Genomic DNA, 16,732 nt, shown 5'->3' with positions numbered 1-16,732 from the left:
CAGTAATGAATAATTTTATCCAAGTAACTTGTTAAAAACTTGTCAAATAAACTTGTTAAATGTGTTTCCCTACAAAAGAACTTCTTAGGCATTATTTAAGCTGGTTTGTAATGAACAAAGGCCATCCATCTTTTGGCCTGCGGAGCCTGGAGCCAATCCTAGGTGGGGAAACACCCTTAATGGCAGGCCAGTCCATCCCAGGGCACACACATGCATGACACGATCCAGGGAACACATACGGAATGAGGTAGAAAAGATCAATTGGAATTTTCGTGTTGCTTATCCAGGACAGGGTTACAGGGGTTTTAGAACAATAAAAAAAACAAAATAAATAAATAAATAAATAATTGCAGAATATGAAATATGTAACCTTGGCCACTCTGTCGTACACCTCCATGGCTGTGATCCATTTGCACAGGCCTTCTGCTGCGGAGGAGGCTTTGACTACTTTTGCAGGGTCGAATTCGGGGTTGGTCATGTACTCGCTGCGGATTTTGTGCATGACAGATGCCTGTTGCATACAGATCAAGAGACACTTACAGTTACATTAATTATATTAAGACGGAAACAATCTCACTGCAGAAATCACAGCACACCAGGGATAACAGTGGGATTTTGTATTACACAGAGGTAAAGCAGAGCTCTGACTCATGTATTTGCCTTATACAAATTCCTTTCTTTGACATTCACTCTGTCAGGACCGTATTTGTAGACCTACCGCCGACAACTGAACAAAAACACACGCTGACTTACAGGAATGTTGTCCTTGTCATATTCTTTCAAGTCCCGCAAGAAATTCAGGTCCCCAAGTAGTTTCTTGCTTGGACCCCAGTAGTCCAGAATCTGTGGGATGATGGTATTTAAACAGACTATGAATGCATTTTAAAGAGCTCCATCTCTGTCTTGGCATTATGACACTTCGCATAGTACTTTTAAGAAATCTTAAGAAACTTAAAATCGCAATCAGCCCTGCACCCTCAGCCCTGCACCCTCAACCCTGCACCCTCAGCCCTGCACCCTCAACCCTGCACCCTCAGCCCTGCACCCTCAGCCCTGCACCCTCAGCCCTGCAGCCTCAGCCCTGCACCCTCAGCCCTGCACCCTCAACCCTGCACCCTCAGCCCTGCAGCCTCAGCCCTGCACCCTCAGCCCTGCAGCCTCAGCCCTGTACCACCTAACCCAGCCTCACCTTCGCACCAGATCCTGTGGGGTCATTGATCTTCTCTGGCTTGATGTCTTTCATGACACAAACCGCCGCCATCACCAGCTTCACTGCTGAAGGAGGGTTCTTCATGGACCTTACTATGGTCACGTCAGATGGCTAGACATGTAAAAGACAGGTTACCCAATAGTGTCAATGAAAAAGTACAATTTCATCGCAGAATTTATATATACATGTATATATAGGCAGAGACTGCCCTAGAGGGGATGTCAATAAATTATTCAAATAATGAAGGTCCGGTCAGAACCTTAATGGCTTGCCTTCTTTTTATTAAAACTCCAGAGAGGGGGCACTACAAACAACACAAACTTATGACACGCAATGACGAAGGGTTAATGCCAGAATGATCACTAATTAAATGAATGCAAGCCAGTAGAGTTTGGACCCGATCTTCATTATTTTGATTGCATTGCATTGCTCTGAACCAATGGTACCAACCATCTGAGTAAGTAGAGTGCGGTGTTTTTTGTCTTTTTCCTGTAAAGTTTTTAAACAAATCCTATATTTCCCTAAATTGCTGGGGTAATACAACACTGTGTAAATTTAGGTCTATTGCACGTTACTAAAGAGCAGGGCACAGAGCCCAGCTATGCATTGCATCCTTGAGAAAGCTTTACTTGGGTAAGGGTAGCTTAGCTTGCACCTTGAGCGTGTCAAGTGCAGAGAGGGCAGCTTCCAGGGCAGGGATGGCTTCAGCCAGGTCACTCTCACACTCGTTCTTCAGGGCCTGGGCCTCGTTCGCCTTCAGCGTGGCAGCCTCCTCGTCCACACGCACGACCTTGCTCTTGGCCTCCACCTGCACGGACTCCACCTTGATCACCTGCCGGGCACCACGGTCGGATTAGCCATGTTTACTTCATCAATGTCAAACAACCCCGAATGGAACCAACACCAGAAATGCTTGGTGTCTGCAGCATCACCACTGTGGACTGTGTGGTTTTTAGTGCCTGAGTTTCTTTGCCTCCTCTTGTTATTCATATCATATAAAAATCACAAATGCAAATGCAGTCACGTGTACTCTGTGTAAATGCTGCAGACCTTCAGGTGAGTATGTCCCAAAAATATTAGTAGTTGCTTATAAAATTATATAAATATTTTATATATAGCTTATTATTTACATAATTTTCATTTAATTTAAGCATAAATGATTTCTCTATGGTTGATATAGCAAAGTGTCCTATTGCAAGCATGGCATTAACTGTAACTTCTCTAACTGCAACCTGTCAATGAACTGCAAAAACAAGGCAGCCGTGTCACATTCTGAAATTTCAATTTGCCCTCCCTTACCTCCATCATGTGTGTATTCTCTACTTTGGCCGTCTCCAGTTTAGGCTGCAGGTCCACAAGCTCCTTTTTCATTTCCCCTACCTGTAAATTCCCATAAATTACCCAATCAGACAGCAGCTCAGCACCATGGTGTGACGGACAGATGGCACAGAATCTTTTACGTGAGTCTATTACAGACGTCACACAGATGTCTTCGTATTTCCACAAGGTCTTCATTTTGACAGAGAATACCATGCACATATATAGGGAGTCAGAATTGAATATAGTATAAGAAAAGAATTCATTAAAAAAAATAATATTATCCTCTTGGTGTTATTGCATATTGCACTTACCTGAGCCTCAGCAAAAGCTAGCTGATCAAGCCCATTCGTGTACCTCTGCTTAGCTTTCAATACAGTATCTCGCTTTTGAGAGAGGAGCTGGCGGAAAGCTACAATGAGCTCCAGGTAGGATGTGGGAGTCACGTAATTGTGTCGGCCCAGCTCAGACAGAAACCTGGGCGCCAGAGCAAAACAACACCAGTCAAACATTGAATGAGAAGGCCGTGATAAAAATATACATTGACTTTGCTTCAATTCCATGTGATCTTTGCAATGGCTTTCATTCAATCAAATTATACTGCAATAGTTATATAAACACAACCAGAGACACATAAATAGGTCCCTAGGCTATTTGAGTAAATTTAGAGACCCCCGGCTCTTTTCTACAGTGCGTTGGTTGTCAACAGGGGGGTGGAAGTGGGGGAGGTGATGGTAAAGGTAGTCAACCGGGGGAGGAGATTTGAAAATTTTATTAAACAAGGTTAACTGAGGCCCTTTTTTAGCAGAGACCCGTGGGCCTCGGTCCGGGTAAGTCTGTGCATTACAAGCCCTGTATACAAGCCTACAGAACATGTGCGTTATATACCTATGAGAGAGCTCAGAACGTGTGCGTTACATACCTATGAGAGAGCTCAGAACGTGAGTGTTACATACCTATGAGAGAGCTCAGAACGTGTGCGTTACATACCTATGAGAGAGCTCAGAATGTGTGCGTTACATACCTATGAGAGAGCTCAGAACATGTGCGTTACATACCTATGAGAGAGCTCAGAACGTGTGCGTTACATACCTATGAGAGAGCTCAGAACGTGTGCGTTACATACCTATGAGAGAGCTCAGAACGTGTGCGTTACATACCTATGAGAGAGCTCAGAATGTGTGCGTTACATACTTATGAGAGAGCTCAGAACGTGTGCGTTACATACCTATGAGAGAGCTCAGAACGTGTGCGTTACATACCTATGAGAGAGCTCAGAACGTGTGCGTTACATACCTATGAGAGAGCTCAGAACGTGTGCGCTACATACCTATGAGAGAGCTCAGTCGTGGATGTGTGGAAAGTCTTGCAGATTGTCATGACCTCTTTACGCTCATGGTCACTCATTTCCAGTGTCTCAAGAAACTTGTTGGCAACCTTCTCTAGTGCCTCCTCTGGCCAGGGCTGGAAATTGCAGGAAAACAACACATTTATATAACCAATAAATTAAATGAGATGAAAATTCAAATATTCTCCAATAAAGAACTAAGATGCTAATGTGGTATCTGTATTATTAGCCACCGAAGCAGCTGAGTAGTGATAGAAATTACACTTTAATTAGGGATTATTATGTAGTGAAAACCTTGTCCTTATCCTTCACTCACCTGGAACCAATTAATGGTGCAGCAGTTGATGAGTGAGGGGAACTGGCGCAGGCGGTTGCGGAAGGCATCTCCGATGGGACTGAAGGCCACCACAATATGGAGGTTCTCTCGGCAGCGTGTTACAAAGTAGGCGAAGAGCGAGAGAGGGCTGAACTCAGCGTTCTTGTTCCCTGCCTGGGCGATGGGTAGCACAGCCTGAAACAGGGAGAGGCTGGGAGTCTCAAGACACATGGACAGGAGTGAAATGGAGCATCACATACAACGCGGATGAAGAAGATTCACCTCCATGATCTCCTGCTTCTCATCCACAGCAAAAAGGTTGGGCACCTCGCCCGTGTTCAGTAAACTATCAACATCTTCCAGAAAGGCTTCCTCCTTGATCTGAGTATCGGTGAGCAGGAACACAGTCTTTTGTCCCTTCACCCCAGCACCCTTCAACAGACGCTTGACAGAAAACACCAGCAGTCAGTCATGATGAGTAATTCAGCATTTGTGTGGCATTTCTGTTAGTGTCATGTACCTTGAGATCTTCTCTCCACTCGGTCATGCCATAGCTCTTGGAGATCTCAGGCTGAAAGAGTACCATCTTAGCCATGGAGGTGGCCAGGCGTGTGAGGGACTGCCGACCGCTGCCACCCACTCCCACCAGGAGGGCATTGCCCCCAGCCTGCTTCAGAACACGACTGATCCGAGAAAGGTGCTCTAGGACGTACCTGAAAGGCAAACACAGCATAGGACCGTCTACCTGCTGATCCTTTGTTCTAACGGAACATGCCTTTTTTTGTTTCTAGATGGGCTTTACATGTTCAGCCTCTTTAGACGTTACCTCCTTCGATCGTTTCATAGTCAAAGTTGTTGTGACAGAGAGACACAATGACAGAGCCATCAAATAGAAAAGGAAAATATAGAACACACATCTCACACTACAGGAGTCCAGAAAGGCCATGAGCTATTATTATTTTTTCCACCAAATGTCACTCTAGCTTCACACCCCCTCGTGGAATTGGAGTGCTGATGTTTCAGGGACTCCCCACACCTGCGTTCCCACCTGCCTCTCCCTCCTACTTATGCTGCCATAGCCTTATGTTATACACTGTACTCACTTAACTGTTTGCGTTACCTGTAGTTTCCTTTACTTTGGCTAATGCACCCCCCCAAACCCCCCCCTGGGGTGCGCTGCCTGGAGACCCAAAAATGCAAGATATCCTGCCTACCTTGCTGCCTGCAACGCTGCTACTACCTGCTACTTCCAGCCTGCCCTCCTGACAGTGATTCTGCATTTATACCTGGACTTAACAAATTAGAGGGTATAACTCAGGACTTTGTTAATTTGACTTCCTCAGCATGCTCAAGGAGGATGGGCGCCCTCTATGAGTCTGGTTCCTTACTATGAGTTTTTCCCTGCGTCTGTTACCTCTGGCATCCTCCCTGGGGGCTTCAGGCAGGGATAATGTAAAGTGCTTTGAAACAATGTAATGTTGTGAAAATGCGCTATACAAATCAAATGGAAAGTTGTTTTTCCATTACTGTTTTTTCTTAATTTTCTAACAATATCAGATAACATCACACTGTGTGTAGCCCTGTCAGACAGCAGATCTTCAGCTGTATGTATCGTTATGTTGATTTAAACTTCAGCTCAAACCACCTCCCGAATCATAAGCTAACTTACTGACGCAAAATTGCACTGATGAAATAGCCTTTGTTGTTTAGTCTGCGTTTGTTTGCTGATCCATGCAGCACAGATGTCCAGCCAAGTCAACGACCGTTATGTATCATAAAAATAGTAGCCAAAAGAACTTTTAGAAGAAAAAAAATAGTAGTGAAATACTTTTGATGGAAAAAAACAAAATACATAATTTGTTGAAAAAAAAACAAACAGTAATGACAATGTATGGGCTAGATTTCCAAACCAGACTACACAAAGTTTAGCTTGTCTCGCTGCACCATTTACAATAGCGATTTTTCCATTGCAAACAGTAGTTTACCTGATTTCAAAAGGGAGCTGAGTTTAACACTAGCATTTATAACTATCATTATTCATTAAGAAAGCTGGCTAGCTTTTAAACAATTATTGCTGTAAACTTTACTAAAGCAAATGCAAACATTTAGGATGTCTGGCATTACCCCTGTTCCACCTCTATGATGGAGAATAAAGATAAATGAATTTACCCAAAGATGACCAGGTTCATGCGGTTCTTATGCGTCTGGTTGTACTCGTCCAGGCAGAGTTCCACCACCTGGCTAAAGAGCTCCATGGAGGGAACCTCAGCATAAAGCCGCTCATCACCTTCCAGCTCTGTGTTCATGTAGTCTCCAAACATCAGGCCTTTCATGTCCTCCTCACATAGCTGGGCCCAAAAACACAGACAGAAAGGAGTAAGAAAGTTGTGGAATTTCAAACCATAGTATGGTACAGTAGGGCCACAAGAATGATTCCTGGTCTTAGAGGAATGTCATACAAGGAAAGGTTAGTTGAGCTAAATCTGTTCAGCCTCAAGCAAGGAGACTGAGGGGGGACATGATCCAGGTCTATAAGATTCTAACAGGGTTGGATGCCGTTCAACCAAATAGTTACTTCAGCATTAGTTCAAATACAAGAACTCGTGGCCATAGGTGGAAATTAGCGGGAGAACATTTCAAACTGGATTTAAGGAAGCACTTCTTTACACAGCGTGTAGTCAGAGTATGGAATAGTCTTCCTGATAACGTAGTGCAAGCTGAATCCTTGGGTTCCTTTAAATCAGAGCAAGATAAGATTTTAACAACTCTGAGCTATTAGTTAAGTTCTCCCCAAGCGAGCTCGATGGGCCGAATGGCCTCCTCTTGTTTGTATAGTTCTTATGTTCTTATACAGACAGCTGCAAATCCAACGAATCTGAGACACACAGACGCAGAGTAAAGCCTGCAGCAGAAACATGATTGCCAGTCTTTTACATTACCTCCTATTGTGTAAATACTTAACGCAAATCACCATCACTAAGAAATATGCAGCACTGTGAAAATCTTAGGCAGTCAAAGAAAATTATTTTTAAATGATCTTCATGTTGGTGTGAAACTGATACTATGTCTGTCAAAGTGCAACAGCTTAGCCATTTTAAAACCTGCAGTAACAATCCAACACACCAATTTATGTGTTGGCTTGAGCACTGTTATACCATGTTTGGCTAATTAATATCTTATCAAGTTATTTAACTAATTAAATTAATTATTTGAGCTGGTGGTGAAATTTAAGGAATGCATGGAATGGCCTAAGGAGACGTTTGGGAACTGAACTGGTATTCATCTAGCCATCCAACAAGATAGTAACTATTTGGAAGAAACTGTTGTTTATTGTTACTCCGCATTTTCATTTGCTCTAATGTGAAATTGTTTTTCTTTTTGTTCTGAGCAAATATGTACTTACTACCTAGATAAACAGCTTCAAACATTTTCTTTGACTGCCTAAGACTTTTACACAGTACTGAACATAGCACAATTTTGCCAATAAGTAATATCTAAATTGACAATCATATTATATGTGTCACGAATTACATCAGTCCAGCCCAGTAAGATGCAATCAAAGGTGGAAAGTTTAAGGGTCAGAAAGTACCAATCCAGACCAAAATTTTGTTTCAACCAACCAGGTGAGTACTCAGTGAATGTGACTCTCTATACTCAACTGGCTGGTTGAAACAAAATCTTGGTCTGGACCTAAACTATCCACCTCTGTATGCAATATCCCATAATACTGGCAGTGTATTCGCAAACAAATAGAAAAGTACATTATTTCAACATTTACCTCCCTATTGTCATGACTGAGGTCTTCAAACACAGAGTCAAAATTCTCCTGGAAGTGTTCCTTCACTATTTTGATAATGAGCTGGTACAGCCATTCTCGATCCTTATCGTCCACCAGCCGATCATAGAAGACACGGAAAACCTCGTGCACAAAGAGGCGGATCATGGTGCGCTTGCTGTTCAGGGACTCCTTCCCGAGGAGCAGGCAGCCCTGCACCACGCGGGCAAAGTCCCGTAGGTTGAAGGTGTAGTGGGACTTGGCTGGGGTGGGCAGCAGGTTTTCCGTTGCTTTCTTATACACCTGGGATATAAGAGGATTATTGCAAAACATCAAATTGCAGAATTACTTCAGTTATTTGAGTGATATGTGAATAACCGACATGGTACCATGTACAGCAAATAAGACTGACCTCCATGGTAGCAGCCACAATTTGCTTGCCCACAGTGAAGTACTCGGGTGGAAAGTTATTATTGCGCATGTAAAAAGCCACAATGTTGGAGAAAATGTGGACCATGGTGTCGTCACTGAAGGCATTGATGGCGCATATGTTGAAATGGCGCAAAAAACGTGGTGTGACTGCATTCCTCCCACCACCGGGGGGCCCCATTGCTGAGATTAGATACAACTCTACCAGAGCAATCTTGGTCGTATCCTTCAAGTCATACCTGCAACATTTATTTAGGAATTCAACAGAATCTTTCGAGTAACTTATTGAGAGCAGTTTCCAAAATAACAAATAATGAGTGGTATACAGTGCTACAGTGCCATGCAGTTAATTTCTTTCTTAAAAAGAAGTTGAGTTTCTATACCATGAAGAGGTTAAGTTACTGTTTGGCAAAGCTTTAGAAAGTTCTGTTGCTGAAAACACCTTGTTAAGGTGAGTAGTCAGAGGGGAATATTAAGAGAAAGTCAACAAGAAGGCCACAAATGCAAAAATGTCATGTCATAGATGATAGGAAAGTTTTTGCCACCCTGCAGAATCCATGTCTCAAAAAATTCAGGTTGTTCTGTAGGGTACCAACCAGTACACAATGTACCTAATAGTGGCCACTGAATATGAATATGTATTCATAATGATGGCATGTTATTTTTATAAGTGAAAGATGTTCCGAGTTTACCAGTTTCCATGGTCCAAGAACTGGCGCAGTAGTTCCAGAGGAGGCTGTGCCCCAAATTGTTCCAACGCCGGCATGTTCATATCATCCACAAATATAATACATTTCTTCCCCATGGGTGGTCCATACACCCCCTTCCTTCTCTTATCCAGTCTGCACATTATGATGCTCTAAGAAGGTACAAATTAATCAGAAGTTGTCAAAATGGGGGGTATCTGTTACGACTGCAGTAATAATAACCTTCTTTACCTGGCACTGGTTGGCGCTTGTCCGGGCTGAGAAGTTGATGAAGAAAGGCAAATAGGTGTCCTTGTCCAGATTGTTCATGAGTTTCTCCTTCACATATACTGACTTACCAGTGCCAGTGGGACCCACAAACAGAAGTGGCCTTCAAAACATTCAAAAAAAAAATCCAGCATGTCCAGAATGCAGTCTGAAAACTCTTGCAGGGCAAAGGAACTGGCTAGAGAGAACTGACTGGAGCACTTTAATAGGAATATAAATAGTGAGGTTGCCAGTTTACCAAAACATTACATTTTCACAAAATAAAACTAGGCTGACTGCACTGTCGGAAACACAGACAATAAACTGAATGCTATCACAAAAACAAACCTTCAGCATAAGATTTCAGCTCATTATCCTTGCTGCAGGCAAACTTGCCACAGTCCTTACTGTGCTATATGCTTACATGCCGTGCTGAATGCAGAGGTCCATCAGGTAGGTATACCGGATGGTGTCGATGGTGGGAACAATGATATCCTGCACTTTGTTGTTTGTGTCTCCGAGATTGATGTTCTTTATTGCCTCATTCCAATGAACCCAACGGCCTTTACCTTTGAACTAATGGGCAGAAAGGATTTCAGGAAAGTAAAACTGGCACTCTTAGACTCAATGTCACCACGACTATTTCTTATGGGATTGTCTCACAGGAGTACCTCATAGGAGTAGTCGTACACCAGACCCTTGTCATCAAAGGCGCAGTCCCATCGTCCAACGGCAGCAGGGACTGGGTGTTCCTTCAGTCGCCCAGAAATGATGTCCCTCAGGAAACTATCAAACTTGAGACGGCTGTCTGAATCACAGCTGCCGCCCACAGACCACACGAGGGAGAAGCCGAAGGCTGCCTGTGGAACCAGCATGATGGATTTGTCTCTGTCTCAAAGCTCAACTTCTAGATGAAGGAGGAGACATCTAGTCCCTTTCCCTCTAGGAGTGAAATATTTATACAAAAATAACAATGACAATAGGCAGGGGCAGATCAATGCAAACAGTATCCTAGGGTATAGCCACGGGCCCCAGCAAACATCAGGGGCCCCGTCCAACAAAATTAATCCTGGCCAGTCGATCCACCAGCACCCCCACCGCTCTGCAGATTTTAGGGCTAGCACCCTAGCACCCTCTCTGATTAACAGATTAATTATGTTACATTATTTTTAATTCTCTCTTGTTTTTCTTTCAGCTGAAGTAGCCGACTTAGGGAGCCTCCTGACCACGTCAACCTAGGGCCCCTAGAGAAGTTAATTTGGCCCTGATAATAGGATAGAAGCTTTTTTTATTTAAAATCTGTTCTGTAGACGGTTGTAATATGTATTCTGGTGTAACACCTCTCTGTATTTGCACTGGTATTGACATTTTTACCATGATCCATGTGCTTAGGTTCTTGTTCTCCGGCTGTTCCTTCACCGGTTCCGTTAGGAGCATCATGATGTACCGGGTTAAGGAGACCACCACATTACTGTTGTTCGTGGGGGCCACCTCCTAGAGGGAACCAAAGCCGTGAGAAAGGCAGAGATCCGCCGGGCTGAATTTGTGTCGGGTTTGATCACGGAAGATGGCGCCCACCCTGCAGTGTTTACGAAGCACCCTGAGGGAAGGAGGCACAAGCCAGTGGAAGAGCTCCATCAACAGGGTAGAGCTCTCAGGAGCCTGAAGAGGTTCCGGCAGGGTGTTCAGCCAAGAGCGCACTAAGGGCATCCAGCCCAACTGAGAAGGCTCCATATAGATCATTCCACAGCGACTCACAGTCGCTGGCTGGGAGGAGAAGATGTGTTTCTGGTTATTAATAGTTTAGAGAGGTTTTTTTTATTATTTAAATTATTCTTGAAATGATTCTTGAAAACAAACTAGAAAAGATAAAGCAAACAAAAGTAGTTAATTTTGTTAAATATTTAAATTCTTAAATATTGTTCAGAAGGTTAATGTAGGCGTGAGTAAAGTACAGGAGTAGCTTAATATGATCGGATAATTTAATCTAGTAATGTTGAAAGTGTGTATAAAAAAGTGTTATTGTAGGATTATAGCTACTGAAGGACAGTGGGAGCAGTGTGGACACATACTGAGGCCTGGGATAAGTCCATGGCTTCAAAAATGAGGCTCATCTGATTGGACATCTGGATGATCTCTCCACTCATGAGACACAGCTGGCAAAGAAGGAAGGATTTACTAGAAGGGCTCAAAATAATATGTTGGCCTGTTTTTCATGCAATTTTATGAAACATTTCTAAAGATTGCTTTATACTAATGCAGACAGCAGGAAAAACAAACAGGAATCTGACAGGATGTGCAGAACTCTTCCGCCTTTTCATTTGAATTTAAATATTTTCCGTCAATTCAGACGAGTTGTGATTCCTTGCCTTTTTGTTGTCGTCAAGCACTGTGTTCATGCTCTCAATCCACAGGGTGTCTATGGGACCGTCGAACACCACCCACTTGCGCTCTGTGTTGTCTGCGGAGGCAAATTCCCTGAAGGTGTTGGCTACAACCCCATCCATCCACTGTGAAACGCACAAAAATGACAAACTTACTTTAAACAGAAGGGAACAATGAATTTAAAAGAATGGGAGGGAAAAGAAAGAGGAGCACTGTAGAAGGGGAGAAAAAAATATGCTGATATTCACCTCATGGGACACTGGATCAAACTGACCAAAGAGCTGGCCCATTGTGATGGATTTTGGGTTGACTGTGCGGTACTGAACCTTCAGTTCTTCATTATATCCTCTCTCATTCATCAGTGTCAGAGTGTCGGCCAGGACATGTAACACTCTGGTTTTACCCGCAAAGGGCTCTCCTACAAGCATGAACCTAAAAGCATGTTTCTCTTAGTACTGAGCATATAAATATGCATTAAACCCCAGCTGATATTTGTCGACATGTTCCGATGCATGACATTTTTAAGACTCACCCGTGTCGAACAATCATCATTTCATAAGATTGGATCATCTTGGCTAGGAAGACCTGTTCTGGCTGAACGTTATGAGTCTTGCAGCATTCCTGTGCACACTCCAGAAAGAGCTGCAAATAAACCACAAGAATATGGGAAACGATTGAGGAGAATAGTAGAACATGTGGTATGATCAAGGGGACTTTAATGCATGGGTTTACCCAGGCTGAAGCCCAGGGGCCTCCACTAAATAGGGACCTCAACTAAGCAAATGCAATAAAATTTAACTGAAATATAATACATTTCTTCCCTATGGGAGGCCCCTTCTTTCTATTATCCAGTCTGCGCATTATGATATTCAACAATTTTTACCTTCACTGGCATGTCAACAACTACACCATCGAAGAATACAGAATAGGGGCCTCTGACAACTCAAATAGCCCTGCGGCCTCTGACTATGTTAATCTACCCCTGGGTATGCTGTCCATTTCACAGCCTAGCACAATAGATATATCAAAACGGCAGTGCGAATTAAGTTCAATCCTAAGGACCTTATAGTCAGCGGCAGGCAGGGATGTTCCCGGGAATAGATCGCTTGTGATCCCGTTAAAGAGAGGAATGTCGTGGGACAGGAACTTGGGCTCATTTACATCTTTGATGGAGCGAAGAATCTGAAAAAGAAATACAATCAGGAATCTTGGGCACCGACTGCTTACAGCAAGAAAGAAAAAAACCCGTTTGCAAAAAAATTTCAATGTTCACCAGAATGTCCTCATTTTCATCTGGAAACTTCAGTTTGAGATTGCCGGCAGCCACCAGCACTGCCTTGACCGCTCGCATGCCATAGTCGTAGTGAAATTGGGAGGACAGCTGCTCCGAGCACAAACGGTAGGTCATCACAATCTTTACTGACAGTGGCTTCGCATTGAGGAAACCGTAGGAGTAGAGGGAGATCTCCGCTATCAAGGCATAGTTGGGAACCATCATCGCCACCGTTCTGAACAGGACCTGGTGACCGGAAATGTATATATACATTTTCACAAGCAAAAAGCATAAAAGATGATGAAGAAACAGAAACAATAACCAAAGCAAAAACTCTGAGAATCACAGATGAAAGGCATTCACAAAGACTGCAAAAGGCACCTTGAGGTTATCAGGGAGCTCAGACCGGCCTGCGTAGCCTGGGTTCATGGTGATGACCACAAAGCAGTTAGGGTTAAGACGCAGCTCGGTGCCTTCAAAGTCAAAGTACTCGAGCTTCATCTGGATGGCCCTCTGGATGCAGAGGATTTGCTGGGCCACCACAGACAGTACCTCCAGCTCGATGCGGTTGAATTCGTCAAAACAGGCCCAAGCACCTGAGGAGGCCAGTCCTTTGAAAAACTTTGAAAAAAACACATATTATTAGAAGCTGATTCTGACACTCAAGCTGAGGTTCTTCACTAAGACAGGGGGTATCGCATCATCTTTCTGCATGTCTTAATTTAACCGTACTTTGCCGTGACATTTTTTCTGTCTGTGACTGTGGTTTATTTTATTTCCTGAAAGACTGTCACACTCACAATGCATTCGTACAAGTGCTTTGGGCATTTCACAATCAGAATCAGAATCTCTACTGCCACACGAATGCTGAAAGTGCGTGCTGGCACAGCTTGCTATTGTTGGAGACACCATGACAATAGACAACTAACAATAAGGGCATAACGCAGAGAAAAGACACAAGATGCAAGATACAAAGAGGAGTAAATGCAAGGTATGTAATACATATAGCATTCAAGCAATTCAGGAAGTTGACACAGGCAGATACATCTATACATAAACTACATAATATACAACCCAATGTGCAATTATAATATGCAATCAGATTGTCAGGGGTCTGTGCTGATGGAAATGTAAACATTTAAATGGTGCAAATGTTAAGATTAAGATTAAGATTAAGATTAAGATTAAGATGAACTTCATTGATCCCAGGGGGAAATTCTGGAATGTTGCATCTTTGTATGATTCCAGCAACGAGACCCGAGAAGAAGAAATGTCCAGAACTGGAGTAAAGAATTACATTAATACTGTTCTTTCCCATATAAATCACTTCATTAATTACCTTTCCCATGGCCAGGTAGTCCAGCCCATCTGAGCAGTTGAACACAACGCACTGCACCGCCAGCGCCTTGGCCAGGTCCTTCGACGTTTCCGTCTTACCTGTCCCAGCGGGGCCCTCAGGAGCCCCACCCAGGCTCAGATAAAGGGCCCCGATCTGCCAAGGATAGGCAGCATGGTGTTACAGCTCTGCATCTTGCCAAACAAGCTCAGGCGGTTCTTCTCACAGCCCGTTCCCCATTTAGCCACACTCCCGTAGCTTACCAGCGTGCGGTAGCACCGATCCGTCAGAGGGGTGATGACTAGCCTCGGAGAGTTGCCGAGGTACTCATACGCGTACTTGACATCGCAGTTGATGATGCGCACACGCACGTTGTCCTGATCCCAGTAGTATCTGAGCTGAGCCAACCACTGGAAGTCTGTTTCTTGGGAGACACCTTGTTGGTGTGGACAAGGTGTGGACAAGTCACAGGACAACACACGGATACCCATAGCTATTAGTTTGAATTCATCCATTCACAATTGCCTAAAAAAACTAATTAAACTGCATTCTGAATTGTATTTATTCTGATGTTTAAATTAGATTAGATAAATATTTATCTATGCCAGGGGGAAATTCTGTTGTATTGGGCAGTGAGGTACTGTATGTAGAGCATAGGTGACATATACATACAGTGCAAAACAGACAAAGTGCAAGGATGGCACATGTAGTGCAGTAGAGACACTGCAAACAAATCTTAACGTGACAGACAGTCAAAAGTTTGGACACGCTTACCCATAGAAAGGTCTATTTGTACTCTAAGACATCAAAACTATAAAATACCATATTTGGAACAGTGCACTGACAAAAAAAATATTAACCAAAAAAAATAATTTGTTAGGGGAGCGGCTGTGCGGGGTCAGCAGAGTGATGCTACCATTGGGCCCTTGAGCAAGACCCTTAACCTCAGTTGCTCTAGGTTTTGGCTGACCCTAGTTTCTCCTCTATGCCAGTTTCGTGAGGTGGCCTCCTGGGATGCTTTTCTAGCGGATGAAGGAGATCCCACATATATGCTGAGCACTCATTGGCTGCTTTTCCATCACTCTCTGGTCGAACTCCTCCAAAACCATCTCTACTGTGTTTAGGCCAGGTGGTCAGGTCATGTGATGCCGGCTTAGCGTAGGCGGCTTGGCGTGTCCAAACTTTTGACTGGCACTGTATGTGCTCAGTAAGTAATTTTGGAAAATTTGGATACCCTTGTCGATCATCTCGGTGACCACATCCCGGGCATGCACGTCGATGGTGACCAAGGCCCCCAGCGTGATGCGAGTCTGCTTTGGCAGCGTTCCCCTGACCAGCTCCACGATGTCATTTAGCTGGTTCTGCAGCTGCTGGGAGTAGAGCTTCAGGCCCTACAGTGGAAAGCAGTTCATGATAAACTCTAGGCTCTGGGTTCTTCATGCACGACATTTACATGACCTGTCCTAATTGATTAGAAATAAGTCCAGTACATGTTTTTTAAACAATCATCTGGTTTCTTTTGAAGTTCAATTTTCAAGCTTTATTGTCACATGTGTTCTGAGGAACACAGTCAAATTTTTTATGCTTCAGTCACAAGGTACAGGTGCGTCAGGGGAGGGGACAGACAAGACAGGACAGGACAAGACAGTGCAGGACAAACAGTAGTGCAATGCAAGACAAGACAAGACAGTGCAAAATAAGAATGAGTAACCAACCACTCAGTGTTACTATAATCCTGATCCACTTCAATAGTGCAGTGACTAGACACAAGGTTGGATCCATCAGAGAATTTTCTATTACTAATAACATTTAACTGTGAAAGCTACCTGAGGGTTGTTCCTGATGGCTTCATGAACCTCAGCAGTCCAAAATATCTGTGAAGTGCAGAGGACCACCTGTCCAGGCCACTCCCTGACCCAGTTGCTGCGTTTGCTCTGAGGATAAGCCTACAGGTATAGATCAGTAATGCATTACCAGAGTGGTAACAACCAGGGGAGCAATAAAGGAGCAAACACTCGTAGTCTAATATGGCTAGTATGAAGGACCAGCATTTTAATTAAAGCAATTATTGTCAGAAATCTTTTGTACACATTTATATATGAGCGAATATAAGAGAAAATGTAACATATAACTTACATTTTTCTAGAACAATATTAGGTTATGAAACATTAGAATTACATCAGTGGGATACAGGCACCTAGCAACTTTAGGATTTCGTGAAAATAAAACCAGAAGACAGGGGCGATTCGAGGATTTATCAAGATGGAGAGCCTACCAGGGGCCATAATGCATATGGAATAGCTGATTTCATCATTCACCAATGACATTTCTTGCTTTGGTGAGTGACAAGGGAAGGGCCACTAGCAGGGCCAATTGGCTTTCTGCTGGGG

At 43.5% G+C, this 16,732-nt stretch overlaps 1 protein-coding gene across 1 annotated transcript in view; it reads right to left on the bottom strand.

Moving 5' to 3' along the window:
- dnah12 (dynein, axonemal, heavy chain 12) overlaps nucleotides 1-16,732 on the bottom strand; it is a 42,239-nt gene that overhangs the window by 16,848 nt on the left and 8,659 nt on the right. The window contains exons 19-48 of the mRNA XM_072713655.1: nucleotides 16,169-16,288; nucleotides 15,577-15,733; nucleotides 14,606-14,778; nucleotides 14,346-14,498; nucleotides 13,388-13,627; nucleotides 13,007-13,252; nucleotides 12,796-12,915; nucleotides 12,266-12,375; nucleotides 11,982-12,165; nucleotides 11,718-11,858; nucleotides 11,421-11,504; nucleotides 10,927-11,115; nucleotides 10,723-10,842; nucleotides 10,020-10,208; nucleotides 9,773-9,924; nucleotides 9,334-9,472; nucleotides 9,088-9,254; nucleotides 8,379-8,634; nucleotides 7,970-8,269; nucleotides 6,361-6,539; nucleotides 4,712-4,904; nucleotides 4,474-4,635; nucleotides 4,192-4,386; nucleotides 3,858-3,991; nucleotides 2,842-3,004; nucleotides 2,510-2,590; nucleotides 1,866-2,042; nucleotides 1,190-1,321; nucleotides 754-843; nucleotides 371-511 (exon numbers count right to left, since the gene is read on the bottom strand). Of these exons, the coding sequence (XP_072569756.1) occupies nucleotides 371-511; nucleotides 754-843; nucleotides 1,190-1,321; nucleotides 1,866-2,042; nucleotides 2,510-2,590; nucleotides 2,842-3,004; nucleotides 3,858-3,991; nucleotides 4,192-4,386; nucleotides 4,474-4,635; nucleotides 4,712-4,904; nucleotides 6,361-6,539; nucleotides 7,970-8,269; nucleotides 8,379-8,634; nucleotides 9,088-9,254; nucleotides 9,334-9,472; nucleotides 9,773-9,924; nucleotides 10,020-10,208; nucleotides 10,723-10,842; nucleotides 10,927-11,115; nucleotides 11,421-11,504; nucleotides 11,718-11,858; nucleotides 11,982-12,165; nucleotides 12,266-12,375; nucleotides 12,796-12,915; nucleotides 13,007-13,252; nucleotides 13,388-13,627; nucleotides 14,346-14,498; nucleotides 14,606-14,778; nucleotides 15,577-15,733; nucleotides 16,169-16,288 (4,887 nt within the window). The remainder of the gene's footprint in view (nucleotides 1-370; nucleotides 512-753; nucleotides 844-1,189; nucleotides 1,322-1,865; nucleotides 2,043-2,509; nucleotides 2,591-2,841; nucleotides 3,005-3,857; nucleotides 3,992-4,191; nucleotides 4,387-4,473; nucleotides 4,636-4,711; nucleotides 4,905-6,360; nucleotides 6,540-7,969; nucleotides 8,270-8,378; nucleotides 8,635-9,087; nucleotides 9,255-9,333; nucleotides 9,473-9,772; nucleotides 9,925-10,019; nucleotides 10,209-10,722; nucleotides 10,843-10,926; nucleotides 11,116-11,420; nucleotides 11,505-11,717; nucleotides 11,859-11,981; nucleotides 12,166-12,265; nucleotides 12,376-12,795; nucleotides 12,916-13,006; nucleotides 13,253-13,387; nucleotides 13,628-14,345; nucleotides 14,499-14,605; nucleotides 14,779-15,576; nucleotides 15,734-16,168; nucleotides 16,289-16,732) is intronic.

Source organism: Paramormyrops kingsleyae, chromosome 6 (assembly GCF_048594095.1).
Source record: "Paramormyrops kingsleyae isolate MSU_618 chromosome 6, PKINGS_0.4, whole genome shotgun sequence".
NCBI lineage: Eukaryota > Metazoa > Chordata > Actinopteri > Osteoglossiformes > Mormyridae > Paramormyrops > Paramormyrops kingsleyae.
This window is presented reverse-complemented; position numbering and strand designations above follow the sequence as displayed.